Raw genomic sequence first — 27239 nt, forward strand, 5'->3', positions numbered from 1 at the left:
CCAAGTCCCTCTTACAGACAGCTATCAGGGACTCGAACAGGATGGCCATCTTCGTCAGACGAGCGAAGAAGTCATCACGGGGATAGACGGTCTCCGTCAACTTGCGAGCCCCCGTCTCCTCAAGACTCTGAATCTTCTGTTGAAGACGACGGTCTTCGGAGGACTTGTGTTTCTTCTCTTTCTTCACTTTGAGCAACGAACTCGCGGTCTTCCCGAGGTCACGTTCGAGATCGCAGATTCGGACTTCGAGCTGAGACGTCTAGGCAGCATGGGCATTCTCGATGGTCTGTAACACAGCCTCAGTACGCTTCAAAGCCTCCTGCGACGACTCCAGCTCCCTTGACAGGCGCAGGACTTCCGACCCGCAGTCACCGAGCATCCCATCAATCAACGACATAAACTGTCCACAAAAGAGAGGGTAACATGGATTTCCGCAATAAAATATCCTTAGCCAAAGATTTCGATTTTCAACTCATATCGTACACCCACAAGATCGTCTCCGAGTCTTCCAGGCTGGGGGGCTAACTGTTGGGGTAAAAAACGGTTATCTCGAAATCAACGGCTAAGATTATTTCTTATCTACGGATTTTTGGCAAAACAATCGCTGAAAAGAAAAACCGAGAAAACGAACAACCGAAATGGGTTACCCGGGGGACACAGCCCCGGACGCCAGGCGGCCAGACCCGAGCCACGGCCCTGGGCTCCGGCGGCCAGGCCGACGACACGGCCTGGCCGACGACACAGCCCTGGGCGCCGGTGGCCAGCCCGACGTCATGGCCCAGGGCGCCAGCGGCCAGCCCGACGTCATTGCCCAGGGCGCCAGCGGCCAGCCCGACGTCACGGCCCGAGGCGCCGGCGGCCAGCCCGACATCACGGCCCTGGGCGCCGGTGGCTAGACCCGCGTCACAGCCCCGGGCGCCGGTGGCCAGACCGACGTCATGGTCCTGGGCGCCGGGCCGTTCGGCAAGTGCGGCCAATTCTTCGTAAAACCGTCTCGATGCTAGTCCAATCCCGCACTTTGCATCCTTACTCGGAGCCTCGCAGTTCGAATCCTTAGAATCGTGAATATAAAACTCCCGTTTTGTTTCGATCGGAATCATCGGGAAAGTTTCAGAAAACCGCGAAAGCTTCGGTTGACGGATAGATCTCAATTCATCGTATAAGACGATGACGGTTATCATAAAACACCATCATCTCAACTATACGAAGAATTGGAGATCTTTCAGAAGATCGAAATCGTGACAATAGTTCTTTCTCGGAAAAATCGTAAGAAGTTCGAAAGTCTAAAGAACGGCCCGGAAGGACCCAAACATGACCAAGCGGCCCGTTTACGATTTTTTAAATTAAATTCGAGATAAGTATGACGGTTTGTGTTTATCTTTACATAACAAGATAAATATCAAGTTTCCCGAAGATAAATGTCAAGTTTCCCGATAAACATGGAAGATCGACGAAAACGGAAAAATCCCGATTCGTGATAGATTCGGCCCAAAGGGAGAATAGACCGACCTAGGAGGAGTATATAAAGAAGCTTGGGGAAGAGGCAGAGCCATGAGAGCAAATCTGAGATCTAGAGACTTAGAGAATTCTTGTTAGCTTAGAGAACTTAGGGCTTAGGTGGTTAGACTAGCAAGGCAAGGCTTAGGACGTTTTGCTGCCTGCAGCTCTATATTTTCTGTCGCAGCATATCTCTTCTCTTCTTTCGGAGGAATTTTGTATTCATATCATTTAATCAATAAAACGCCTTCGAGCGACTTTTTACTTACGTTTTGTCATCTGTTCTTCTTTTTCGATTTCGTGAGGTTACAAAGAGAATCCGGACCTTCAGGGAAAGTCGGGTTATCTTGACCTTCCTCCATATTTAACTTACTAAAATCGACAGTGCGAATTTCGGTTCCCACAGTTTGGCGCTAGAAGGAGGGGGGTCAGATTCTCTAACTCAAAAACCGCCAGTCGATTAAGATTCAGCATGACCACGTCGCCTGTCCGCAACATCATGTCATTCGAGGACCGAGCAACGGCTCGTCAAGCCAAACCTCGCAACAACCTCCTCGTGATCGAACTTACGATTCAAGAGATCGACGTAGCAAGAGTATTGGTCGACACCGGATGCTTGGCCGATATTATCTATAAAAGCACCCTTTAGAAAATGGAGATCGATCTAAGCACTATCACAGACGATCCCAGTCCAGTAGTCGGACTCTCGGGAAACATTACGTTGACCCTTGGGTCGATTGATCTCTCAGTCAAAGCCGGGAGCGTCACCAAAACCGTGGAATTCCTGGTGGTCGATGGTCCGACAGCGTATAATGTGATCGTCGGAACTCCATGGTTGAATTCCATGCGAGCGATCCCCTCGACATTCCACCTATGCCTCAAATTTCCGACTCCTCTCGGGGTCGAAACGATACAAGGAGATCGTGAAATATCGCAAGTCTGCCTAGCCGCTGGGTTAAAACGAAAAAGCTCTGAAATCGAAACCCCCCGAAAAAAGCAAACGGTTCACGAACCAGCATTGCAAGACTCTCCGGAGGTCTTCTGGCAGTCGCAAAGAGCTGAAGCCCTAGAAGGGAAGCGTGAACCCACCTGTGAGCCGGTAATCTCGATCTGCCTCGACGAGTCTTACCCAGAGCGATGCGTCGAAATTGGAACCAATCTCCGTGAACCGTTAAGAGCAGAGCTCATAGCATGTCTCAAGAAGAACCTCAATACGTTCGCTTGGACCGCGGAAGATATGACAGGAATCAACATCAACATAACATGTCATGAACTTAATATCGACCCGACTCACAAACCCGTCAAGCAAAAGAGACGAAAGCTGGGACCCGAACGCGCCACTGCAATCAATGAGGAAGTCGAAAAACTCCTCAAAGTAGGGTCGATAACAGAAGTTAGATATCCCGACTGGCTTGCCAATCCCGTCGTAGTCAAAAAGAAAAACGGAAAGTGGCGAGTATGCGTAGACTTTACTGATCTCAACAAAGCATGCCCAAAAGACTGTTTCCCGCTTCCGCATATCGACCGACTGGTCGAAGCAACCGCAGGGAACAAACTCTTATCATTCATGGACGCTTTCTCTGGTTACAAACAGATCATGATGAACCCCGACGATCGCGAGAAAACTGCATTTATCACCAATCGTGGAACATATTGCTACAAAGTAATGTCGTCCGGTCTTAAGAACGCCGGTGCCACATATCAACGGCTCGTCAACCAGATGTTTTTCGAACAACTCAGAAAAACCTTGGAAGTGTATATCGACAATATACTCATGAAATCCCTTGACGAACGCGATCATATATCTCACCTAGAAGAGTGTTTCGCAAGGCTGAACCAGCATAAGATGAAACTCAATCCGGCAAAATGCAGGTTCGCGGTAGCATCGGGAGAGTTCCTCGGTTACCTCGTGACATTTCGCGGGATAGAGGCCAACCCTAAAAAAATCGACGCACTGATAGAAATGGTCTCTCCGAGAACCAAACGAGAGGTCCATAGATTAACCGGAAGAGTCGCAGCCTTGAATCGTTTCATCTCGTGCTCCACGGATAAGTGCCTTCCGTTTTACGAAACATTGAAGGGAAATAAAAAGTTCGAGTGGTCAGAGGAGTGTGAGAAGGGTTTCCAACTGCTGAAACATTACCTGGCCACTCCTCCCGTTCTTGCGAAACCCGTAGAAGGCGGAACCTTTATTCCTCTACATCGCGGTCTCTGCATCGGCAGTTAGCGGCGTCTTGATACGAGAAGAAAAATCGATCTTTTACGTAAGCAAGACATTACTAGACGCGGAAACTCGATATCCATTGATGGAAAAATTGGCATTCGCTGTCATAACTTCAGCAAGAAAGCTGAGACCGTATTTTCAGTCTCATACCATAGTGGTTCTCACCACATTCCCCCTGCAGACAATTCTGCCCAGCCCAAGCCAGTCCGGCAGACTCGCAAAATGGGCGATCGAATTAAGCGAGTACGATGTCGAATATCGCCCAAGGACTTGCGCGAAATCACAAGTACTCGCAGATTTGTTGGTAGAGTTACCCACGGGAGACATAACCAACGAAGAACCGAATTCGACTTAGGTCCTTCACATCGACGGATCGTCGTCTAAACAAGGATCCGGGATCGGGATTCGACTCGCCTCGCCTACCGGAGAAATCCTAGAGCAGTCATTCCGTTTAGATTTTCACGCATCAAACAATGAGGCAGAGTACGAAGCGCTTGTCGCAGGCTTGCGGCTTGCCCATGGACTAAAAATCCGTAATATTCACGCTTAGTGCGACTCTCAGTTAGTCGCAAACCATTACAGCGGAGAATACGAAGCAAGGGATAAAAGGATGGATGCATGTCTAAAACTCGTCCAGGACTTGGCTCGTGACTTCGACCAGTTCGCCCTCACCAGGATTCCCCATTCGGAAAATGTCCAGGCCGATGCCTTAGCCGCCCTCGCCTCAAGCTCTGACCCGGGACTCAAAATTTATAAGTGGCGATTCTCCGGCTCTCTCATGACATGCGCGGAAGGAGAAAAGATGAGAAAAATCATTGAAGAGGTCCATTCCGGATCATGCGGAAATCACTCCGGCGGAAGATCTCTCGCAATCAAAATAAAACGGCATGGTTATTATTGGCCAACTATGATCAAAGATTGCGAGAAATTCGCGCGGAAATGCGAGAAGTGCCAAAGACACGCTCCAACGATTCGCCAAGCCGCAGAGATCCTCTCCTCTATCTCGTCCCGGTATCCCTTCATGCGATGGTCCATGGACATTGTCGGACCTTTACACAAATCAAAGCAGAAACGTTTCCTCCTAGTCCTCACGGATTTCTTTTCAAAATGGGTAGCAGCAGAATCCTACGCAAGTATCAAAGACGCACAAGTCGAGAACTTCGTCTGGAAACACATCATAACTAGACATGGCGTCCCATACGAAATTGTAACGGACAACGGATATTTGTTTATCTCTACCCGATTCGAGGCATTCTGCAAGAAATGGAAAATATGACTTAACAAGTCCACTCCTAGATATCCACAGTGCAACGGACAGGCGGAAACCATAAAACAAAACCGTCCTAGACGGATTGAAAAAACGCTTAGAAGCCAAAAAGGGGCGATGGGCAGAAGAACTCGAAGGGGCTCTCTAGTCACATCGATCCACCCCGAGACGAGCAACGGGAGAAACTCCCTTCGCCCTCGTTTACGGGACAGAATGCATGATTCCGGCGGAAGTGGAATTTCCCGGTGTAAGAGGAAGATTCCTTCCCGAACGGGAAGATCTAAACAACGCCAAGCTGCTGGACAATCTCGATCTTATCAACGAACGCCGCGACCAGGCGCTCATTCGGATCCAAAATTACCAGCACGCTGCCGCAAGGTACTATAACGTGAACGTGCGCCATCGCAGGTTCAAAGAAGGCGATTTAGTCTTGCGTAAAGTCTTCCAAAACACTGCCGAACGAAACGCAGGAAATCTGGGAGCGAACTGGGAAGGACCGTACAAAGTCATAAAAGTGGTCCGACCAGGTTCGTATCAAATCGCAAACATGCAACACGTAAAAATCCCAAGAACTTGGAACGCGATGCATCTTATGAAATACTAACACTAACCATAAACGTGGAGTAAAGAACTACAAGACGGCTTGATCTTCGAAAAGGGGTACGTAGGCTACTCGCTAACCGGCGGGTTCAGCTATCCCCCCGATTAAAGGGGGGGGGGGGGGGGGGGGGGAGTGGGGTGCGTATACTCGTATTCTCCCACGATTTTCGAACACTCCAAATTATCGAAACTCTTTACAGACAAAGACTCCAAATTTTCGAAACTCTTTGCAAACAACACAATTCGCCAATTACTAAACGGCTACAACAACGGATCCAGTATCCACCAAACGATTATAAAATTATCACCCGAAAATGATTCGCGGTCTAAAAGCCCATAATTCTTTTATGGCATAAGAAAAATTAATTCACAGCACTGCGAGACGTTGCTTCGTGCTCGAACAAATATTTTTCAACAAAAACTCCATACGCCTACAAAACGTGTATCATATCGTTGTTGCTGATCACAACAAACGAACTCTAACGTCCTAAACAGACAAGCCGCCTAAGGGTAGGCTCTCTTACATCCGACAAGGATAACATAGCGCACTATACAAGAAATCCAAAATTTTGGTTAGCACTTCCGAACGGAAGTAGCTCGGTTCATACCCAGACAAATCATATAAGCCGATAACACTTTGCGGATTTTAAAATGGTACGAATCAGGTTAAAATCGCAAATAGGCAAAACGAAAGCCGATTTTTCATCACAAAGCCTCAGTCCGAGAGTAAACCTAGGTCTTGCCCTAAACCCAGCCTTGCTGGTATTCAACATCTCATAGACATAGTATCAACGCCCGATACGAGATCCCAAAACCTGTCTCTTCGCTTACGACTGTCCGTTCCACGAATTTTCGCGTAAATTAGTAAACCGCAAAAAATTCTCGCTTTGTATAATCGGTGGATACAGTGATCATCTGATAGGCAGGAATGAGACGACAACTCACACCCTGTCCCTCTAACTTCGATAAACAGAAGTTCTTATGAAAACATAATATTTTGTAGATTGAGCCGCAAGTTCAACAAACGCTCTGAAAAAGGCCGGGATTCAAAGCCACCAACGGCCAGTCCTAAAAACATACATCATGGCCTCATGACGGCCGAAACACAATCAAAATAAAAGAAAAAATCCCTAAAGGGATTGATAAACCTAGATGCTCCCCGGAGCATCACCTTCATCCTCAAACTCACCCAAAAGTAGGAACGGTCTCGCTGTCGCCTCCCTTAGTCGCACCACCACTGCCTGCCTCATCCGCGCCAGCTTCGCGATCCTCGACTGCGTGGCCCTGGTCCTCTGAACCCTCCAAATCTGGTACAAGGGTGCACACGGATTTCAGACCAGCGAGAATCAAGTCGAAGTCCTCTCTGGAAACCGCCCACTCTTCCTTACACGACAGCAGCCTAGCTTCTTCGGAATCTAGAGACGGGCCTCATTGCCTCTAAACAGCTGGATCTCGCTTAGGCTCCCCTCGATACCCGCCAAAGCCAAGTCCCTCTTACGGACAGCTATCAGGGACTCGAACAGGATGGCCATCTTCGTCAGACGAGCGAAGAAGTTATCACGGGGATCAACGGTCTCCGTCAACTTGCGAGCCCCCGTCTCCTCAAGACTCTGAATCTTCTGTTGAAGACGACGGACTTCGGAGGACTTGTGTTTCTTCTCTTTCTTCACTTTGAGCAATGAACTCGCGGTCTTCCCGAGGTCACGTTCGAGATCGCCGATTCGGACTTCGAGCTGAGATGTCTGGGCAGCATGGGCATTCTCGATGGTCTGTAACACAGCCTCAGTACGCTTCAAAGCCTCCTGCAACGACTCCAACTCCCTTGACAGGCGCACGACTTCCGACCCGCAGTCACCGAGCATCATATCAATCAACGACATAAACTGTCCACAAAAGAAAGGGTAACATGGATTTCCGCAACAAAATATCCTTAGCCAAAGATTTCGATTTTCAACTCATATCGTCCACCCGCAAGATCGTCTCCGAGTCTTACGGGCTAACTGTTGGGGTCAAAACCGGTTATCTCGAAATCAACGGCTAAGATTATTTCTTATCTATGGATTTTCCGCAAAACAATCGCTGAAAAGAAAAACCGAGAAAACGAACAACCAAAACGGGTTACCCGGGGGACACAGCCCCGGACGCCAGGCGGCCAGACCCGAGCCACGGCCCCGGGCGCCGGCGGCCAGGCCCACGACACGGCCCTGGGAGCCGGCGGCCAGCCCGACGTCACGGCCCGGGGCCCCTGCGGCCAGCCCGAAGTCACGGCCCGGGGCGCCGGCGGCCAGCCCGACATCATGGCCCCAGGAGATGGCGGCCAGACCCGCGTCACGGCCCTGGGCGCCGGCGGCCAAACCGACGTCATGGTCTTGGGCGCCGGGCTGCGACCCGTTTGGCAAGTGCGGCCAATTCCTCGTAAAACCATCCCGATGCTAGTCCAATCCCGCACTTTGCATCCTTACTCGGAGCCTCGCAGTTCGAATCCTTAGAATCGCGAATCTAAAACTCCCGTTTCGCTTCGATCGGAATCATCGGGAAAGTTTTGGAAAACCGCGAAAGCTTCAGTTGACGGATAGATCTCAATCCATCGTATAAGACGATGACGGTTATCCTAAAACACCATCATCTCAACTATACGAAGAATTGGAGATCTTTCAGAAGATCGAAATCGTGACAAGAGTACTTTCTCGGAAAAGTCGTAAGAACGTCGAAAGTCTAAAGAACTGCCCGGAAGGACCCAAACATGACCAAGCGGCCCATTTACGATTTTTTAAATTAAATTCGAGATAAGTATGATGGTTTGTGTTTATCTTTACATAACAAGATAAATATCAAGTTTCCCGAAGATAAATGTCAAGTTTCTTGATAAACATGGAAGATGGACGAAAACAGAAAAAGCCTTATTCGCGATAGATCCGGCCCAAAGGGAGAATAGACCGACCTAGGAGGAGTATATAAATAAACTTGGGGAAGAGGCAGAGCCATGAGAGCAAATCCGAGATCTAGAGACTTAGAGAATTCCTGTTAGCTTAGAAAACTTAGGGCTTAGGTGGTTAGACTAGCAAGGCAAGGCTTAGGACGTTTTGCTTCCTGCAGCTCTATATTTTCTGTCGCAGCATATCTCTTCTCTTCTTTCGGAGGAATTTTGTATTCATATCATTTAATCAATAAAATGCCTTCGAGCGACTTTTTACTTACGTTTTGTCATCTGTCCTTCTTTTTCGATTTCGTGTGGTTACGCAGAGAATCCGGACCTTCAGGGAAAGTCGGGTTATCTTGACCTCCCTCCATATTTAACTTTCAAAAATCGACAGTGCGAATTTCGGTTCCCACACAAGTCTATTGGCGATTACCACGAGTGCGGCGGTGCCGTTGGCAGGTTATACCTTACTCAAGTACCCGAGTATACTTACGAAATAGAGTTGGGTAAGCAGACCCGTCGCATGAATAGGAATGCGAACATGGCTTCCATGATCCCTCAGATCGAAGCAAGGATTTGAGATCAGTGCGCTCTGATCCCCGTGTCTCCTGATTCGGAGAAAGTGGGATAGAAAATCCCTGTCAAAGCCGGTGAGGTGAATCAGCAAACCGCCCCGGTTAATGATTGCTCGTTCGGGCAGTCGATATGTGGAGATCATGAGTTTGACCCGTGAAAGGAATGGGTGGTTGGACTTGGTATCCGAAGGGGACGTGTTCCCTGTTTATGTTATATATCAAATTCTCGTTTGTTTAGGCCATGTGTGGCAGTTTATTTTTATCTTTGGCCGAGTATGGCCATGTTTCTATGTTATCGGGACTGACCGTGTGTGGCTTCGAATCCTTGCCGCTGGGCGGCTTTTTCGTTTTAAAGAATTATGATATTATGTTTAAAGAGTTCATGCTTTCTTGTAGATGTAGAGGGAAGAATATGAGTTGTCATCGGATCCCTAACTTTTTCGATAGATCGTTGTATTTGTTGTTTAATTTTTTCTTGTAGATGTTTGAATTTTTTTTTAATTTTTGCCAAGATTAGTGAACGTGGAATATACGAAGAGACAACTTTTGGTATCTTGTATCATCAAATACCATGCCTTAAGATGTTAAAGACCAGTGTGCTGGGTTTAGAGTAAGATCTAGGTTTACGGTCGGTTTTAGGGTGTGCGATGACTACTTCAGCTTACGTATCTTGTATGCGATCTTAACCTGACTCGTACCGATTTAATGTCCGGGATAGGTTCTCGGCTTATTCGACTTGTCTGGTAAGAATCGAGCATCTATCCGAAGAGATTTTCTAAGTCTCTCATAAATGGTGTTTTTAACACCTTTGTATATATGTTTTCATAAGGTTTTCAGTCAGTTATCGAGTCTGTCTAGTCCATTCTTAGTCCTTTCAGGTCCGGAGTGGTAGCTGAGCAAGAGAAGGGCGCATGAAGAAATAAGTGTAATTTGGAATTTTTCAGTCCCGATCGAGTGGAGCACCCCGACTGCTTGTTCTCACCGCAGAAATTTTTAAGGAAACTACAAGTCATTACATGATTTTCCCTAACTATCCCATATTTTTCTCCCAGCCGCCTGTGGCTTTGATATATCATATTTTTCTCTTTCTTTTTACATTCTATGTTGTTTTTGAGACAAGGAACCAGACTTGAGCTTTTAGAGATTTGTGATTTGATACTTTGTAAAGGGAAAGACTCCATCTCTCTCACCACAGAGAAGAACCCCCTGAACGCTTATTCAATTTTATCTATACATGTTTTATTCAGCCTCAGTATCTTTGTTTCCTTGCTTTATGGCTGAGTAGTCAGCTTGCTTAGTCTAGGGTGTTAGGGTGTTAGATCTGTGCGCTAAACATAAATACATTAATCATTCAATTGTCTTCATTCATAACTGTTCTTATTGCTTGCATTAAACTTGCCAGTTATTGTTTGATCCTAGGTTTAACCTATTCATTAATCGTGTAATAGGTTGCTAGATCTGTTATGATTTGAGCCTTGTATCCCTAACCAGCAAAATTAGATGTTAGGGTGTTTCGTGAACAGATCGGAGTTGATCTTAACGTTTGTCATCGCGTCTCAGTTCAAACGAGAGGTTAGGTACTGAGATCGATTGACAAAAGGTGAGGCACCACGACAGTGGGCTGATCTATCTTAAGTGATCCGAGTTCTAGACTAGAGCTAAATTGAACTTGAATAATTGTTTTGCTCACACTTGTTTAACATCCGATCAACCCACCCTAGGGTAGCATTCTATTTAATCTGAAAACCTTAATCCAATCTGTTTACTTCTTTATTTTGCTTCTTTAAACTCAAAACCCCCATATTGTTTTAGCTTGATATTGATCCTATAGAAATAAAGTGTAATTTTTGGTCTCTATGGATTCGATCCTAAAATGCTACATCGACATACCATTCGATTGTGGTAGTGTGCACATTAGGTTAATTGGTGTGCGTATACAGGTAATATCAATTTGGCACCGTTTCCCGAGACCATCTTTTTACCTTTATTTTTTCGTTATTTATTTAGTCTAAGACCTTTAACTTCTCCATCCTTTTTGTTGTAACTCATGTTCGAGGTGCATGACCAGTAGACATACTCGGAGAAACGCAGAAGGAGAATTGGTGACACTTACCAACCAGAAGCTAGCAAGGTTAGAAAGAACAAACCGACACCATTATGGGTGATCACGCAAATCAGGATGATCTCACGGCTGCAATGCACTCGTGAAACATCAGATATTTCAGATGCAGCAGACCATCCAAGCTCAGGAGGAAGCTGCTCTACTCGCTGCTCAGCAGAGCAGCAGGAACAGCCGGAGCAAGCTGTTCCGATCGGGCAGAGAAACCTTCCACGTAACATCTCTACTACGCGCTCTGCCATATTTCCTCCACCCTGCCTCAGACAAAACTTCGAGATGAAGCCTGCTTTGATTGGCCTAGTGCAGAGAAAGGTGTTCTCTGGTCTCTCTACTGAAATTCCAATGGAGCATATTGAGAGCTTCCAAAAATTCTGCAGTTTCACTCGCGCGAATGGTCTCCCACTAGACTACATCAAGTGCATGCTATTTCAATTCTCTCTTGATGGAAAAGCTGCACGGTGGTTGAACTCCCTCCCAACCGGCTCTCTTCCTCAGCCATTTCTACTATAAGACGAGAACAATTGCATTGAGAAACAAGATCACCTCCTTCAGACAGCTCACTGATGAGTCTTTCTTGGATGCATGGGAGCGCTTCAATGACTACCGCAGAGAATTCCCTCACCATGGATTTGATGATGATTTACCTCTTGTGTTAGGGGATTTTTGTGTACAAGTGATTCGTGCTCAGACTACAAAATGATAGGAAGAAGGAGACTGGTCGTCGTGGTACTTTCTTCTGCTTCGGTCGTGGATAAGCCAGGAGATCCTGATCTGAGGGTAGTGCCATACGGGTATGGGCTGGTATATGTCGTCAGTGTCTTAGTAGCAGTAAGAAAGATCGGTTGTTGGGCAGGAACCGCCTGTCTGCAGTGAAGATCGTAGGGTCTTCTGGGTCTGCAATTGATGGTGCCGACTCCAGGGTCGGTCCCTGCTTGCCTCCTGATCTGTAGTTGAGGGTTCCGGTTACCAAGGTTGGTCCTTGAGGAACCGAGAAGGATGTTTGGGATTTATAGCTGCATCCTTCAATGGGGATTGCCTACGTACCCTTCAGTGAGGGATCAAGCCGTTCGTAGTTCATGTATGTGGAGGCACAGAGCCTAGATGGGCGCATAGCATAATGGGCACATGGCCTAAGGAGCACGTAGCTCTGATGTAGAAACGTAGCCTGGATGGGCACGTGGCGTTGTAGATGATAGGAGTCATCTGTTCTATGGGGCACATGGCCGGAACAGATGGTGGAGTAGTCGATATGCTGCAGGGAGCATGGAGCTTCGATATGCTTTGATGAGCATGGAGTGTCCCTGTCGGTGTGCTGGAGATCGTGGCCTGGTCCAGTATGTAGAGTTGTAGACGTACTGCAGAGAGCATAGGACCTCATCTTCGTGGTAGTAATCGCCGGGATCAGACTCTCCTAGGCTTGTCCGAGAAGAAGGTCTTCTAGGTGTAGAATCTTGCCTTAGCGGCTGTAGAATTGGTGAGCTCTGGTTATGGACGTCACGGACCTCCCTCTTTCGGTTTAGAAACCTATCTTTACAGAAGAGGCCGTGCCTCCCTTCTTTGGATTTGGAAATATTCATTTTATCCTTAGATAATAGAATATTTTCATTTTCTTAAGGGAGGTCGTATGTATTGGAATACTTCCTCTTTCTCTTAGATTTAGGAAGAATCCTTCTTGCCCAAGCTGGTTACCTGATAAATGGAAGATTTCCATTTATCTTAAGGCATGAGAAATCACTTGGCCTGAAAGACAGAGGAAGGTCCCAGACTCGGGGACAGGGACTCGGGACCCAGAGGCAGGGACCCGGAAGACGGAAGCTGGAGTAATCTCTTAATGGAATATTTTTCCCCAACAGTTTGCCCCTTATTTTCTCGCTTCATGTTTGAACGCAGGAAATAACATGACTTTCTTCATAGGACTTTATAAGTTGCACCGTAGTATCACGCTGCTTTGTCGATCGTTCTCGGATGTACTTGCGCTCGGTTTGAAAGGATTTGCAGCCTGGTTAGAGATGTATGACCTTCGATTCGGATGACCTGGAAGTGGAGAATCAGGACGGACCACAATGTAGGACCTAGAAAATGCTCTAAGGGTGGACATCACCGTCGTGCGAGATCAGGTCGGGCCTGTAGGCCTTTCTTTTTCTCCTTTATAAGGATGAGACATTGCCCTTACGGTGGGGATTTGCCGGAATTGGCAGAAATTTTGATGTAGAAGCCAGGAACACCTGCATAAAGGGTGATGCTTCTGCTCATACCTTGGTGCTTATGCTTCTCCTGTGGTTTTACTCGGGCTTAGTTCAGGCCTGACTTCAGTTTGCATTTCTTGAGGCTCTCTGGCTCCACGAATCGTGTGGAGGAGTGTATGGGTCAGGACCCAGGAATTTTAATAGGGAGAATCTTGGCGAGGCTAGGGATCAGGAGGACGAAGAGGTTGAATAAGACCCGAAGGCCGAAACTGAGGATTCTCATGCTTGATTCTACTGGCTTGCTTGTGCCTCTTGAGCTTGTAAAGGCTGTAATAGACTTTCAGGAGGGTCTCCGTGTCGGTTTCCTTGCTGCGTTTAGCATACTTGATGCTCCTTTGGTGTTGATGTTGTAGCTGTAGCTTCTTGCCTCGTCTCTGGATCGTACCTTGACTTTGGCAGAAGGGACATTCAGCATGTTCGTCTTGGTGTCTGGAGATAACCTAGTTGATTCTTGATACCGGAGTAGATCTCCTGGACATGTTGTTTGCGCGAGCAGTAGTTTCCATGCTAAATAAAGAAGGTGGAAACATTGGTTGAACTTTGCCATTGATCCTTGGCCACTCTCAGCTATGTAGCCACCATCAATGCTGGGATGACCTTGCGTCGTGCTTTCATGAAACCCAGATGATCCTAGGCATGCTCTACCAAAATCTTGAGGTTTAGAGATACATCTTTCTAAAACCCATAGGTTCGAAGATGTGATCGGAGGTTGTATAAACTTTCATCCAGGAACCCGTTGCTTGTATGGACCTTAGTCCAGAAACCCTTAGGTTATAAGGATTTTTGTCCGGGAACCTGATGGTTGTGTGGACCTTCAAGGGGACCTTCCCGTATATCTTTTCGACTCGAAGTCATCTTTGTCGGGTAGACTCTCGTTGATTGCTAGGTAAGCTTTTTGGAGCAGTGTCTTCCTTTGCGTCATCCAGCTATCCTTTGGGAAGTCTTAAAGACGGAACAAGATGTGTTCGACTCATGAACCTGGATTATAGGGATGCTTCACATTACACCTTCCATAGATAGGTTACTCGTGAATTTTTCCGAAGAGATAGCAGGTCTCTCTTAGGGACCCGGAGATTTAATGGCAGGATCCTGGGATCGAACAAAACCTTGGTACTGCTTCCGAATCCGGAGATGTTGTTGGGACCCGAAGGTCGTTTCTGGAGCCCGGAGGTTGCCCTAGTCCCGGAGATCGCCTTTAGAACACGAAGTTTGAGTGAGGACCCAGAGGTCGATGGGGAACCCGGAGGTTCCTTTAGACCTTGAGGTCGTATTTAGGACCCTGAGGTCGTTTTGGAACCCGTAGGTCGATTGGGAACCTGGAGGTTCCTCTAGACCTGAGGTCGTTTAGGGACCCGGAGGTCGATTGGGAACCCGGAGGTTCTTCTAGACTCTGAGGTCGTTTAAGGACCCGAAGGTCGATTGGGAACCCGAAGGTTCTTCTAGACCCTGAGGTCGTATTTAGGACCCTGAGGTCGTTTTAGGACCCGAAGATCGATTGGGAACTCGGAGGTTCCTCTAGACGCTGAGGTCGTATTTTGGACCCTGAGGTCGTTTTGGGACCCGGAGGTCGATTAGGAACCCGGAAGTTCCTCTAGACCATGAGGTCGTATTTAGGACCCTGAAGTCGTTTTGAACCCGGAGGTTGCTTCTTGACTCATAGGTCGTTTGGGAACCCGGAGGTTCCTTCAGACCCTGAGGTCGTTGTTGGGCCCGAGGGTTATAAAGAACCTGGAGGTTTACCTTTTCCATGTCCTGAAGAAATTTGTTCAGGACCCGGAGACTGCATGGGGACCCGAAAGTTCTTAATAACCGAGGGGTATTTGATTTGTATTTTAAGGGAACGTATTCTGCCATCCTAGGTGAGGCAACTACCGGTACCTGTTGGGATTTCACATTCTACCGCTCGGAAGCTGGTCACTATCGAGTTCCCGTGCTGCATGCTGCTTTCTGCAGAAAGCCACTATCAGACTTAGGGGTGCTGGTTATGGATTCGGAAACCCAAGTGCCAGGCTTACGCTGCTTTCCACGTCTGGAGAAGCAGGAATTTATGTATTTCTCCCTACACGTGGCAGTACTTATGCAATATGCAAACTCCCTGAATTAACCAGGAGGTGTTACAGTACTCTTGCTTATGGGGCCCCGATATGGCTCTAGGCCTATACCGGGGTTATAGGTAGTTTTGACAAGCATACTCAGGTTGATCAGACCTATTCCTGCCTTAAGTCTTATACCCATTGTTATTGTCGCTCCCTGTACAAACTCTGAGTTTGAATACAGTACAATTCGTTTGCGGAAGAGTTTTGAAAGTTTTTACCTTTCATTTTTACCTGGTGTTAAGGATAGGAGCAGAGGTCGGAGCCGGAGCTTCGTAGTTGGAGTCAGAGTCAGAACTTCTTCTTGCCGATGTATGGAGACCAGGGTCCTGCCCGGAAACAAGAGTAGTATTTTCCAAAATTATTTACTCCCAATAGTTTGCCCCTTATCTTTCGATTTCATGGGTGAAGTCGGGAGAACTTCCAGGTTCTGGACCTATTCGAAGGTGATCTTGTAGGATTTAGGACCTTGATCTTTGCATTTCATTGGACGACAAGATTTACTTTACGGTCTTGTAACTCACGTAGGTTTCTCCCAGTGATGTAGGGTCCGACGGAGATGGACTTGCTGATGCTTCAGTGAGTTTGACATTCGTCAGTTGGATACAGGGTCCTTAGACCTGTAACAGGACCTTGGAGGAATGGAGATCTTTGTTGAGGCGTGGAGGCTACTTCTCTTGGAGGACCAGTAGATTTATCCTTGAGAGCCTGGAGGCTCCTTGGAACTAGTGCTCTGGCACATGAGGATCTGTAGATATTCTCTTTTTGTCGATGTCATTTAGTAACTTCTTCTGGCTGCTCTCTGCTCCCTATTGGGTGAGCCACTCTCAGCGTTTCTTGGATGTTACTAAATTACCTGTCGCTTTGTCTTGAATCCTCCCTTTAGTGGGCAAGCCAACAAGATTTGTTGACGCATGTTTGCCCCTTGGGTTGAGTGTTAACTCGTTTGCCCTCTCTTTTCTCTCAGTTATGTCTTTCGTAGAAGTTCAGGAAGGTACGTGCCTTGGACCTACTTCCTTGTAGACTGGCGTATTCTTGACTCCTTCACTGGGAACTTCCGTTTCTTACAAATTGTCGAGGGGTGCAACCTTGGAGACTTGGAGAGGCATGGATCCTGAGTTTCCCCGAGAGTTTGTAGCGGGGTAAAAGGCCTTAATTTCCTTAAGAGGTATATCAGGATTTGTTGTCGGTAAAAGCGGTAGGAAGGTGGTCGGAGCTTACTTTTTCGTGGAGCCATTGGATTTCACCTCCATGTAAGGCAGGTAGCCGGAGACCCGGGACCTGGATCCGGGACCTGGGATCTGGGACCTGGAAGCTGGAACCCGAAACCCAGAGATGAATAGTAGCTGGAACGTGTGTCCTCTGGCTTCTTTTACTCTCCTTTGCTCTAATTGGACCCAAGAACCCAGAAGGCCAGTATGTCTTGATGTAGAGTTCACGTTTTTCTTTGGCTCCTTTGCAGGATGCTGAGAAGCAGTGTTCCCGGCGCTTGGGCAGGGATTCTTTCGTGGAACAACTCCAATGGAAGTTGACAAGCACTAAAAGGCGTTTTATCCACCCAGCTATTAGGCTTATCTCGGATTCCATTACCACTTAGATACTAAAGCCTAAAGAGATAGGTGGTTCTCCGCTTACCTCTTAGTGGTTGCCTGGTACGCCTGCAGTGTTCCTAGGAACTTTTCTCTTGACTCCCCTGCATAATGAACTTATCAAAGCTGTCAGCCCGGACGAAAAATGTTGTGTGTGGGAACCGAAATTCGCACTGTCGATTTCCGTTTAAATAACGAAACTAAGAAAACCCTAATTTCCTAGAGGTTCCGGATATCTGCTAATACCACACGCCAAGTAATCAGAACACGAGAATAACAACGATAAAGTATAAGAAATCGAAAAAAGAGCAAAATAGATCTTATTCCGAATTCACGTCTGAGCGTTACGACAATGTAAGAACCTGGGTTTCGAGAGCTGTCTGCGAGATTCCTAGTTCTAAAACCTTAAGACTACAAAACCTAGTTAAGTCGCAGCTCGAATATCTAAAACGGAAAGTTGCCTAAAATTTCTCTAAGTGCTAAGTTTGCTGTGAAAAGTCCTCCCCCATGCCTCTCGCCTAGGACTCCTTATATACTCGCTCCTAGGTCGGTTTACGCTTTTACTCTTCTGCCCTTAAGCCGTCATAGCATAAAATGGAGATATTCCATTTTTTACGATCTTTGTAATTATCTTCAAAATTTCGTATTTATCCGCGGAAACTTCACATTTATCTTTCCTTGCGCACCAAGCGTAAACCGTCCTACGGTTTACGGGCTTTTGGTTAAGAAATCATAAGTTGGGCCTCGAGTCGTATCTTAGGTCCCTTTGGGCCGTCTTCCGACTCGAAACGTTTATTACGATTTCTTTCGATAAAGAACGAAGTTTCCGCGGTTTTTACCGCAAAGTTTGATTGATGACTTAGAATGGCGGACAACATGAACTGACTTCGCTACGGTCTTCAGGAGATAGGATTGAAGGATAAACGAGATTGCATGGGCTGGTGTCGAATCGACATTTCGGAAGAGCTCGGTCGCTACGTAGCGACCGAGAGGGACGGACGCTCAGTCGCTACGTAGCGACCGAGCTTGACTCAAGCTCGGTCGCTATGTAGCGACCGGATACATGTGTGGTAGTTGCGCAATGACCGAGCTTGGTTTGTCCGTGTTCCGATTGTCATACTCGAACCTATCCGTAATTGGTTTGGGTATGTTTCTGATGGCTTATGTTTGATCTAAATGGAATTCGAATGAAACTTCAACTCGAAAAAATATGTTGCGGAGGGACATACTTGTGTATTACGGAGATTTGGACGTCAACTTTGTCGTAACCGTTTTCGACCCCAACAGTTAGCCCCTCAGCCCGTTAGAATCGTGGGTTTCCAGCGAGATTCTAACGCGCGGTATGGCGAGTTCGGACGAGATTGGTGTATTTGGGCGAAGTTTATGTCCGAAAATCTGCAAGTAAATAGTAATTCCTCATGCCTATAAGAAGGGAGGTAACTTCTTCACAATTTTTTCACTTGCTTGTTCTCATAAAGATTTTCCTTAAGAAAAAATTTCTTTCTTTCTCTCTATCCTTTTCTTCTAGTTTCCAGAAAGAGAAATACAAAATGTCGAGTAAGAAAAAGATTTCAAATAAAGGATCTTCGTCCGCAAGCGTTCATGAAGAGCTCCTTGTTCCAAAGATAGAGTTTGTGCCTCATTCGGTAGACCCAGCCGAGAATGAGGCATGGTGGGTTGCGCATTACGGTTCGATCACTCCTCCCAAAGAGAAGTCGTTCCCGGTTCTGACCCATCGTGCAGTCGAGGAAGGGGCTCCAAGCAGGAGTACCGACGAGTTCCTCGAGATCATGCGGTCGCTCTACCATATTCTGGACACGGTGGAATTTCGGGTTCCTCGTCGAGGGGAACGCGCTAGTAGCCCCTGGAGGGTTACTTTACTTGTTACGAAGCGTTCGTAGTGCGTTGTCGCTTGTGGTTCCTGATTCCCGAAATTATCGTCCGCATGTTAGACCATTTCGAGGTGGCGATAAGCCAACTGAATCCCCTTGCCATTCAGCACCTCATTGGAATCCTGATTTTGAGCTACGAGCATGGTCTCACCCTTACCGTCGATCACTTTGAAGCGCTTTTGAGGCAACAGATCATCAAGGATACGTACAAGTATAGGCTGGTCCCTCGGAGCTTTATGTCGGTGGTCAAAAGGTTTAGCTCCAACTTCAACTCGTGGAAGAATTGTTTCTTCTTCGTTCATATAGACGCTGCGTCTGTCGAAGAGAGTTGTATCCCACTGTTCCGGAGGTTGCCGAATGATCGTCCCTTCATCAACCTGCTTGCTCCGTTCCCCGAGGATATCATTGAAGTGAGGGATCTTCTCAGGAACGGTCCATTTTTATGGACTTCTTTTACGCCGAAGCGAGTTCGGAAGGCGTTGAGGTTTGTGCGTCCCGGTCCTGTTTCGGGGGTGGAAACGGGGAGCGACTCCGAGCCCAATGATCAGAGTCCTGACGCTGCCCCCACTGTTGCGATGGGGTGGAACTCTTCGAAGGGGAAGGATATCGATCTTGGTGACATAGAGTTTTCGATGGACGATTCTATGCTTCCAGGATGGGATCCAGACCTTGCTTACGGTGATGGAAGCGGTACTAGCGAGGTTCCTATTCCGGACTTCGATGATTTCTTTGCTGGTCTACCCTCGGGCTTTGTTGCTCCTCCGCCTACGAATGAATCGGAGAGGCCGAAAGTCGTCGCTGAAGGGTCTCGCATCATCAACGGGGTTAGTTTTTTTTTTTTTTAAATTTTGGCGGTTGCCTAGGTGTTTCTTTTTCCGCTTATAACGTGTTAATCGGTTTCGCAGGGCCTCAACTTGCTTGGCTCGGCCATTGGGAGGCCATGGTCTATCGTTTTAAAGCGGAGAAAGCGGAAAGAGATCTCGCTCGCATGCAAGGCGAGATGTTGGAGCGAGCTGCGCAACTTGCTCGTGATCATGCGAGGGCTGTCCGCAAGGCGGAACAGAAGGGCAAGAGGGAGATCGTCGAGGTGATGAAGACTCATGCCTCTGAATTCCAGGTCGAGTAGGGGAACCTCAAGGACGCCTTTACCATGGTGGGCGATTTCCGTGAGTGCCGTGGTTCAGTCAGAAGTCTTTGGAAAACGCGAGCCGACCACTACGTTTTCGAGAAGGAAATGAGTTTGATGAAGGGCGGCATGAACGAACATGATCACGCTGAGATGCTCATTCCCTCGATCGAATGGGAGGATCCAGGGATTCTGGGATCCCATCCCGGTTTCTCCTGATACTGAAGAGGTCGCGACTGGGTTTCCCGATGATGGTGAGGAAGTAGATCGTCCTGCGGATGCGTTTGGAGCTTCGTTGTCCGGGGACTTTTACTTTGGACCTTGAGAGGTGGAGTAATCATTAAGAGGGAGGTGGTTATTTATCTGTTCTACGTTTGTGGCCGAATGTGGCCTTTATTTCGAGAGATTGTATGGGCCTGTTTTGGCCGTTTTATCGTTTTCCGGGACTGGCCGTTGGTGGCTTTGAATCCCTACCGCTTTACGCGGTTTTTATATATATGATGGATGTTTTATTTCGAATTTTCCTGAGTAGGTTCGAAGTAAATATGAGTTGTCGTCTCATATTTAATTCCGATGAGACGTTCAATCTGTCGGTTCGTTCGTGACTTTTCGTAGAAAATTTCTTATTCTTACGATTTTCGGGAACGTTGAGATGTGAACGGAGAGACATGATTTAGGATCTCGTATCATTTAGATATCATGTCTTGAGATGTCTGAGACCAATGCGATGGGTTTAGGGCAAGACCTGGGTTTATTTTCGGTTTAAGGTTTGTGCGGTGACTAGCCGGCTATCGTTTTTCCTGTTGTGATTTCTTCTTGATTCGTACCGATTTAAAGTCCACGATAGGTTCTCGGCTTATACAACTTGTACGGTATGAATCGAGCATCTTCTCAGAGACAATTTTTAAGCCAACTGGAAGTGCTAAACTAAAATTTCGGATTTTTGTTGTAGCGCGCTTTCGTCCTTGCATTGGCCGTTTGAAGTTCAAAAGAGTGATCGAGTTACGTTTGTTTAAGACGGCTGGCGTGTTCGTCGGGGCCTAACGACGAATGGGGTGTAAGGTTTTGGTGGTCGCGTTAGGACAATTTGTTCGTATCATCTCGAATTTTAACTTTGCGACGTCTCGCAGTTGTTTCGAGGACTATACGTGTATCTTAAGTGTTGAGGATGATTGTTTTGCGATTTTGGGCCGGATGAGGCCGCTGACAAGAGTCTTAACGTTTCTAGGCGTGTCCTGAAATTTTTTGCGTTAACCGAAGCGTATGCGTTTTTGATAAAAAGGAGCAATGTAAATTGTAGTAAAAGTTTTTGGAATTTCTAAAAAATCGGTTACAATAATGCATCTTTTCCTATGTGGGAGTATATGAGTATACGCACCCACTCCCCCCTTTTTTAGCGAGGGGGATAGCTGAACTCGTCTTTCGACGAGCTGCCTATGTACCCCTTTCGAGGATCAAGCCATCTCGTAGTTCTGTTTCATGCCGCGAGAGTTTTTTTACTCGACGGTTATCGCCGTGCTGGCCGCCTTGATCGTGACGATCGTGGCTGGGTCAATGCTCTTTTCCGGATGTTCCGGTTGAGTTGTATTGTCGGCTTCGGACTCATGTTGAGTTTCGACGTCCGAGGCGTTTGGGTCGGAAAACGATGTTAACTCGTCTTTCCTTGGGGCGTTTTTGGCCGAAGATTGATCTATCTTCGTGTGTTTGCGATTTTTCGTTGCAGAAGTCGCGATTTGTCTTAACTTGTGCTCTGCGAGGAAGCATAGCCGCGACTGTTTTTGACATCCCCACATAGCCGCGACTCCGCTTGGGTTTGGGAATTTGACACCCAGGTGGTACGTTGACGGAACTGCTTGCATGGTGTTGAGCCATGAGGTTCCCATGATCACGTTGTAGATAGCGGGATGATCGACTACCGCGAACTTGACGATTTTCGTGATCTCCTTGGCCATGACTGGCAGCTGGATTGATCCGAGAGTCATCGACACTTCGCCCGAAAAACTCGTGAGTTGTTTTGGCGCCGGAGTTACTTCCCCGAGTCCGATGCTCATTCGATTGAGAGGGTCGCAGAAGATTACATTGACCATGCTTCTCGTGTCGATGAGTACTCTCCCGACTTCCAGATCTCGTATCTATGACGAGCGGGTCGCAGTGAGGTTGATCGATGCCGCCAGCTTCCTCCTTTGTAAAGGTGATTGAGCAATTTTGGCCATCTCGGGGAGGAGACCATGTAGGCCAGTTTTCACTTGACTCTGCCTTCCGCTGGTAAGCCTTGATGGCCGAGACGGTATCGTTGCAGTATTGGGATCCTCTGATGATCATGTTGACTCTGCGACGATTGTTATCATTTCCCTTGTCGTCCAGCCTTCTGCCGCGTTTATCCCCGAATTGGTTTTGTTGAGGGGATTTTTCCACAGGCGGATTTCTGTCCGTCTTTGGAGGACGATCGGAATCGAGGATGAGATCTTTCACGCTGGTCACTTCGGAGAGCTCTCCAACGAGTAGCTTCGCGGCCAGCCTTGCTCCCAAGACTTTGCAGTTGGTCGTAGAGTGTCCTCGAGACTGGTGGAACTCCCAGAAGGTGTTTTCGTCATATCCTTGATTGCGGGTCCACTTATTACCCGTGGTTCGGCCTTGGTCCGAACTGATCTTGTAATTGTGCGCTCCTTGGAGATCTTCCCCCTCGTGATGGACATACTTGTCGTTACGAGAGCTCTTTTTTTTCGCTTTCGGATCTACGTCTTTCGAGGATGGTCTTGCCGACTTATGTTTTTGCGATAAAACTTTCGTTTCTTCCTCGATTATGATGTAGTCTGTTGCCTTGTGGAGGGCGTCCTGGATCGTCCGCGGTTTGTCGAGGGTTATCCATTTTCTGAATTTCGACTTGTACCAGAGCGTCTTTCTGAGCGCGTCGATGGCCACTTTGTCGCTTATCCCACTGACCCTGGACATCACCAGCTTGAATCGGCTGATGAACTCGCGGAGGGGTTCGTCTTCCCTCCGGGACAGACTCCAGAGATCGACATCAGAAGTTTCTCTATCTATGAACATAGAGTATTGTTTGAGAAATTCTGATGCGAGCTGTCGGAAACTCCGGATAGAGTTTCGCTTAAGGCGTTCGAACCATTCGAGGGCTGCTCCTTCCAGGTTCTCGATGAATAGACGGAAGTAGCCGGTGTCTTTTTCGCCGTCCTTCAGCCTCGCTCTTCCCATCGTGATGTGGAAAGCCTGAATGTGCACCTTTGGATCGGTCGTACCATCATACTTTGACACTTTGATCTTCCCCGGATCGAATACCCTCATATATGAGATGCGAGTGGTGAAGGGGATCTTCCGAGCCCCTTCTAGCAGCCTGTCGATCTCGGGGGCAGCGCTGGTAGCGTGATGGATTTGGGATTTTACGGCTCTTACTTCTGCCGCAGTCTTGGTGATATAATCGCGAAGATCACGAATATCCGATGTCTCCTCAGAAGATTTCCGAGCTTGTCGGCATTTGCTGCGAGCGAGCTCGGTTTGCTTTTCAGCCAGCTCCTCTTGCTCGTTGCAATAGAGGATTTCCTCCTCTTCCGTCATTGGTTTGTCGAAGGGGGAGCTTTCCCGAGCGGATCGGCTTCTGGTCCTTCTCAGATGTCTGTCAACGTCCTCATCGGTATCGTTGAAGACATCGCTAGGATCCAGGTCGACGTGCTCGACTTCATTATCTTCCGAATCCTTCGCGGGAGGCGGAGGACTCTTAGGGTTCCCTTTTTCGATGGGAGATCTTTCGCTGGGGTTTTGACCTGAAGGTCGTTCCCGTGCGGGTCCAGGCCTATCGAGTGGGGCGGCGAAGTCGATTCTTTTCCCGCGGACTTTAGTGGTTCCGTGGGGACGGATTGCTCTGGTCCTTGCCGTTAAGGTTTCAACCTGTTTGGTCAAGGTACTCACGAGCCTGTCCTGTTCTTCCGACCTCTTTTCGCAGGTGGCGAACATCTTTTTAAACTCCTCGAGCGCCGCAGCGTTGGCTGGTGCGTTGGCCGCGGATACGTCCGCTGCTGGAGTGTGGAGATCGGTGCTGCTGCCTCCGTTAAGAAGAGTCTGCATGTTATCCGCGTCGTCAGTTGACATGTCTGATTGAGCGTGATGTGGCTTTTGCGGGTTAGATTGATCCGTACCCCCCCCCCCCCCCCTCCTTCTAGCGCCAAACTGTGGGAACCGAAATTCGCACTGTTGATTTCCGTTTAAATAAGGAAACTAGGAAAACTCTAATTTTGCAGAGGTCCCGGATATCTGCTAATACCACACGCCAAGCAATCAGAACACGAGAATAACAACGATAAAGTATAAGAAATAGAAAAGAGAGCAAAATTGATCTTATTCCGAATTCGCGTCTGAGCGTTACAACAAGGTAAGAACCTGGGCTTGAAGAGCTGTCGGCGAGATTCGTAGTTCTAAAACCTTAAGACTACAAAACCTAGTTGAGTCGCAGCTCGAATATCAAAAACGAAAAGTTGCCTAAAATTGCTCTAAGTGCTAAGTTTGCTCTGAAAAGTCCTCCCCCATGCCTCTCGCCTAGGGCTCCTTATATACTCGCTCCTAGGTCGGTTTACACTTTTACTCTTCTGCCTTTAAGCCGTCATAACATAAAATGGAGATATTCTATTTTTTCCGATCTTCGTAATTATCTTCAAAATTTTGTATTTATCCGCGGAAACTTGACATTTATCTTTCCTTGCGCACCAAGCATAAACCGTCCTACGGTTTACGGGCTTTTGGTTAATAAATTGTAAGTTGGGCCTCAAGTCGTGTCTTAGGTCCCTTTGGGCCGTCTTCCGACTCGAAACGTTTATTACGATTTCTTTCGATAAAGAACGAACTTTTCGCGGTTTTTACCGTAAAGTTTGATTGATGACTTAGAATGGCGGACAACATGAACTGAGTTCGCTACGGTCTTCGGGAGATAGCATCGAAGGATAGACGAGAATGCATGGGCTGGTGTCGAATCGACGTTTCGGAAGAGCTTGGTCGCTACGTAGCGACCGGATACATGTACGGTAGTTGCGCAATGACTGAGCTTGGTTTGTCCGTGTTCCGATTGTCATACTCGAACCTATCCGTAATTGGTTCGGGTATGTTTCTGATGGCTTATGTTTGATCTAAATGGAATTCGAATGAAACTTCATCTCGAAAAAATTTGTTGAGGAGGGACATACTTGTGTATTGCGGAGATTTGGACGTCAACTTTGTCGTAACCGTTTTCGACCCTAACATTGTGCCTTACTTGAAGACGTCTTGTCTTTCTCCTATGGGGCGGAGTTATGAGTCTGGACACTTTGGTGGAGTCTAGAGCTTGCTATCCAGTAATCCTGATGTTGGTGGTGACTGCCCCTGGTTGGGAATATTGAATCCAACGGTTGTAGAGGCATGCTTTGCAGTTGAGACCCGAGACCAGCAGTGGCCAAAGAATGTAGAGGCTGGCTTTGAGGTTGTGACTTGGAGCTGACAGATCCAAAGACTGTGGGGATCTGATCTGAGGATAGGACCCGGAACCAGCATGAACCAGGGACTGCAGAAAGTCTGATCTGAGGATAGGACCCGGAACCAGCAGGAACCAGTAGGAACCAGTTGGTAATCCCTGTGTTGGATCTGGTTAATTCTGTTTGGCGTTGTGTTATCCTCCCTTGAAGAGGTGTTTCCAGCTGAGGTTTAGATCTGGTGAGAATACGTCGTTTCTTGCCCCTAGATGTCTGGGGTTTAAATATTCTGAAGGAATGGATATAATGTCTCTTCCGTCTATCACCATCATCACGTAGTATATGACTGCTCCTCCTTCTAGCGCCAAACTTTTAGGGGATTTTTGTGTACAAGTGATTCGTGCTCAGACTATGGAATGTTAGGAAGAAGGAGACTGGTCGTCGTGGTACTTTTTCCTGCTTCGGTCGTGGATAAGCCAAGAGATCTTGCTCTGAGGGTAGTGCCATACGGGTATGGGCTGGTATATGTCGTCAGTGTCTTAGTAGCAGTAAGAAAGATCGGTTGTTGGGCAGGAACTGCCTGTCGGTAGTGAAGATCGTAGGGTCTTCTGGGTCTGCAATTAATGGTGCCGAGTCTAGGTTCGGTCCCTGCGTGCCTCCTGATCTGTAGCTGAGGGTTCCGGTTACCAAGGTTGGTCCTTGAGGAACCGAGGAAGATGTTTGGGATTTATAGCTGCATCCTTCAATGGGGATTGCCTACATACCCTGCAGTGAGGGATCAAGCCGTTCGTAGTTCATGTATGTGGAGGCACAGAGCCTAGATGGGCACATAGCATAATGGGCACATGGCCTAAGGAGCATGTAGCTCTAATGTAGGCACATAGCCTGGATGGGCACATGGCCTTGTAGATGATAGGATTCATCTGTTCTATGGGGCACATGGCCGGAACAGATGGTGGAGTAGTCAATAGTCTTCAGAGAGCATAGAGCTTCGATATGCTTTGATGGGCATGGAGTGTCCCTGTCGGTGTGCTGGAGATCGTGGCCTGGGTCAGTATGTAGAGTTGTAGATTTACTGCAGAGAGCATGGGACGTCATCTTCGTGGTAGTAATCGTCGGGATCAGCCTCTCCTAGGCTTGTCCGAGAAGAAGGTCTTCTAGGTGTAGAATCTTACCTTGGTGGCTGTAGAATTGGTGAGCTCTGGTTATGGACGTCACGGACCCCCCTCTTTAAGTTTAGAAACCTTTCTTTATAGAAGAGGTCGTGCCTCCCTTCCTAGGATTTTGAAATATTAATTATATCCTTAGATAATAGAATATTTCCATTTTCTTAAAGGAGGTCATACGTATTGGAATACTTCCTCTTTCTCTTAAATTTAGGAAGAATCCTTCTTGTCCAAGCTGGTTACCTGATAAATGGAAGATTTCAATTTATCTTAAGGCAGGGGAAATCACTTGGCTTGGAAGACAGAGGAAGTTCCCAGACTCGGGGACAGGGACCCGGGACCCAGAGGCAATAACTCGGACCCAGACCTGGGGGCAGGGACGCGAAAGACTGAAGCTGGAGTAATCTCTTCATGGAATATTTTTCCCCAACATCTTGGGCATTTTCTATGATGGAGTGGACTGGAAATACCAAGG

The 27239-nt window shown here is 47.5% G+C and overlaps 1 protein-coding gene and 1 non-coding gene across 2 annotated transcripts in view; both read right to left on the reverse strand.

The window, feature by feature from the left end:
• Positions 1-1574: 1574 nt before the first annotated feature.
• The window catches only part of LOC117132821, a 30827-nt gene continuing 5162 nt past the window's right edge, over positions 1575-27239 (reverse strand). The window contains exon 2 of the mRNA XM_033288055.1: positions 1575-24598. Coding sequence (XP_033143946.1) covers positions 21751-24252 — 2502 coding nt within the window. The 5' untranslated portion in view covers positions 24253-24598 and the 3' untranslated portion in view covers positions 1575-21750. The remainder of the gene's footprint in view (positions 24599-27239) is intronic.
• Positions 11726-11832, reverse strand: LOC117133137. The gene has a single exon (XR_004456978.1). It is a non-coding gene; the product is annotated as a small nucleolar RNA R71 (small nucleolar RNA).

The sequence above is a fragment of the Brassica rapa genome, chromosome A03, assembly GCF_000309985.2.
Source record: "Brassica rapa cultivar Chiifu-401-42 chromosome A03, CAAS_Brap_v3.01, whole genome shotgun sequence".
Classification (NCBI taxonomy): Eukaryota; Viridiplantae; Streptophyta; class Magnoliopsida; order Brassicales; family Brassicaceae; genus Brassica; species Brassica rapa.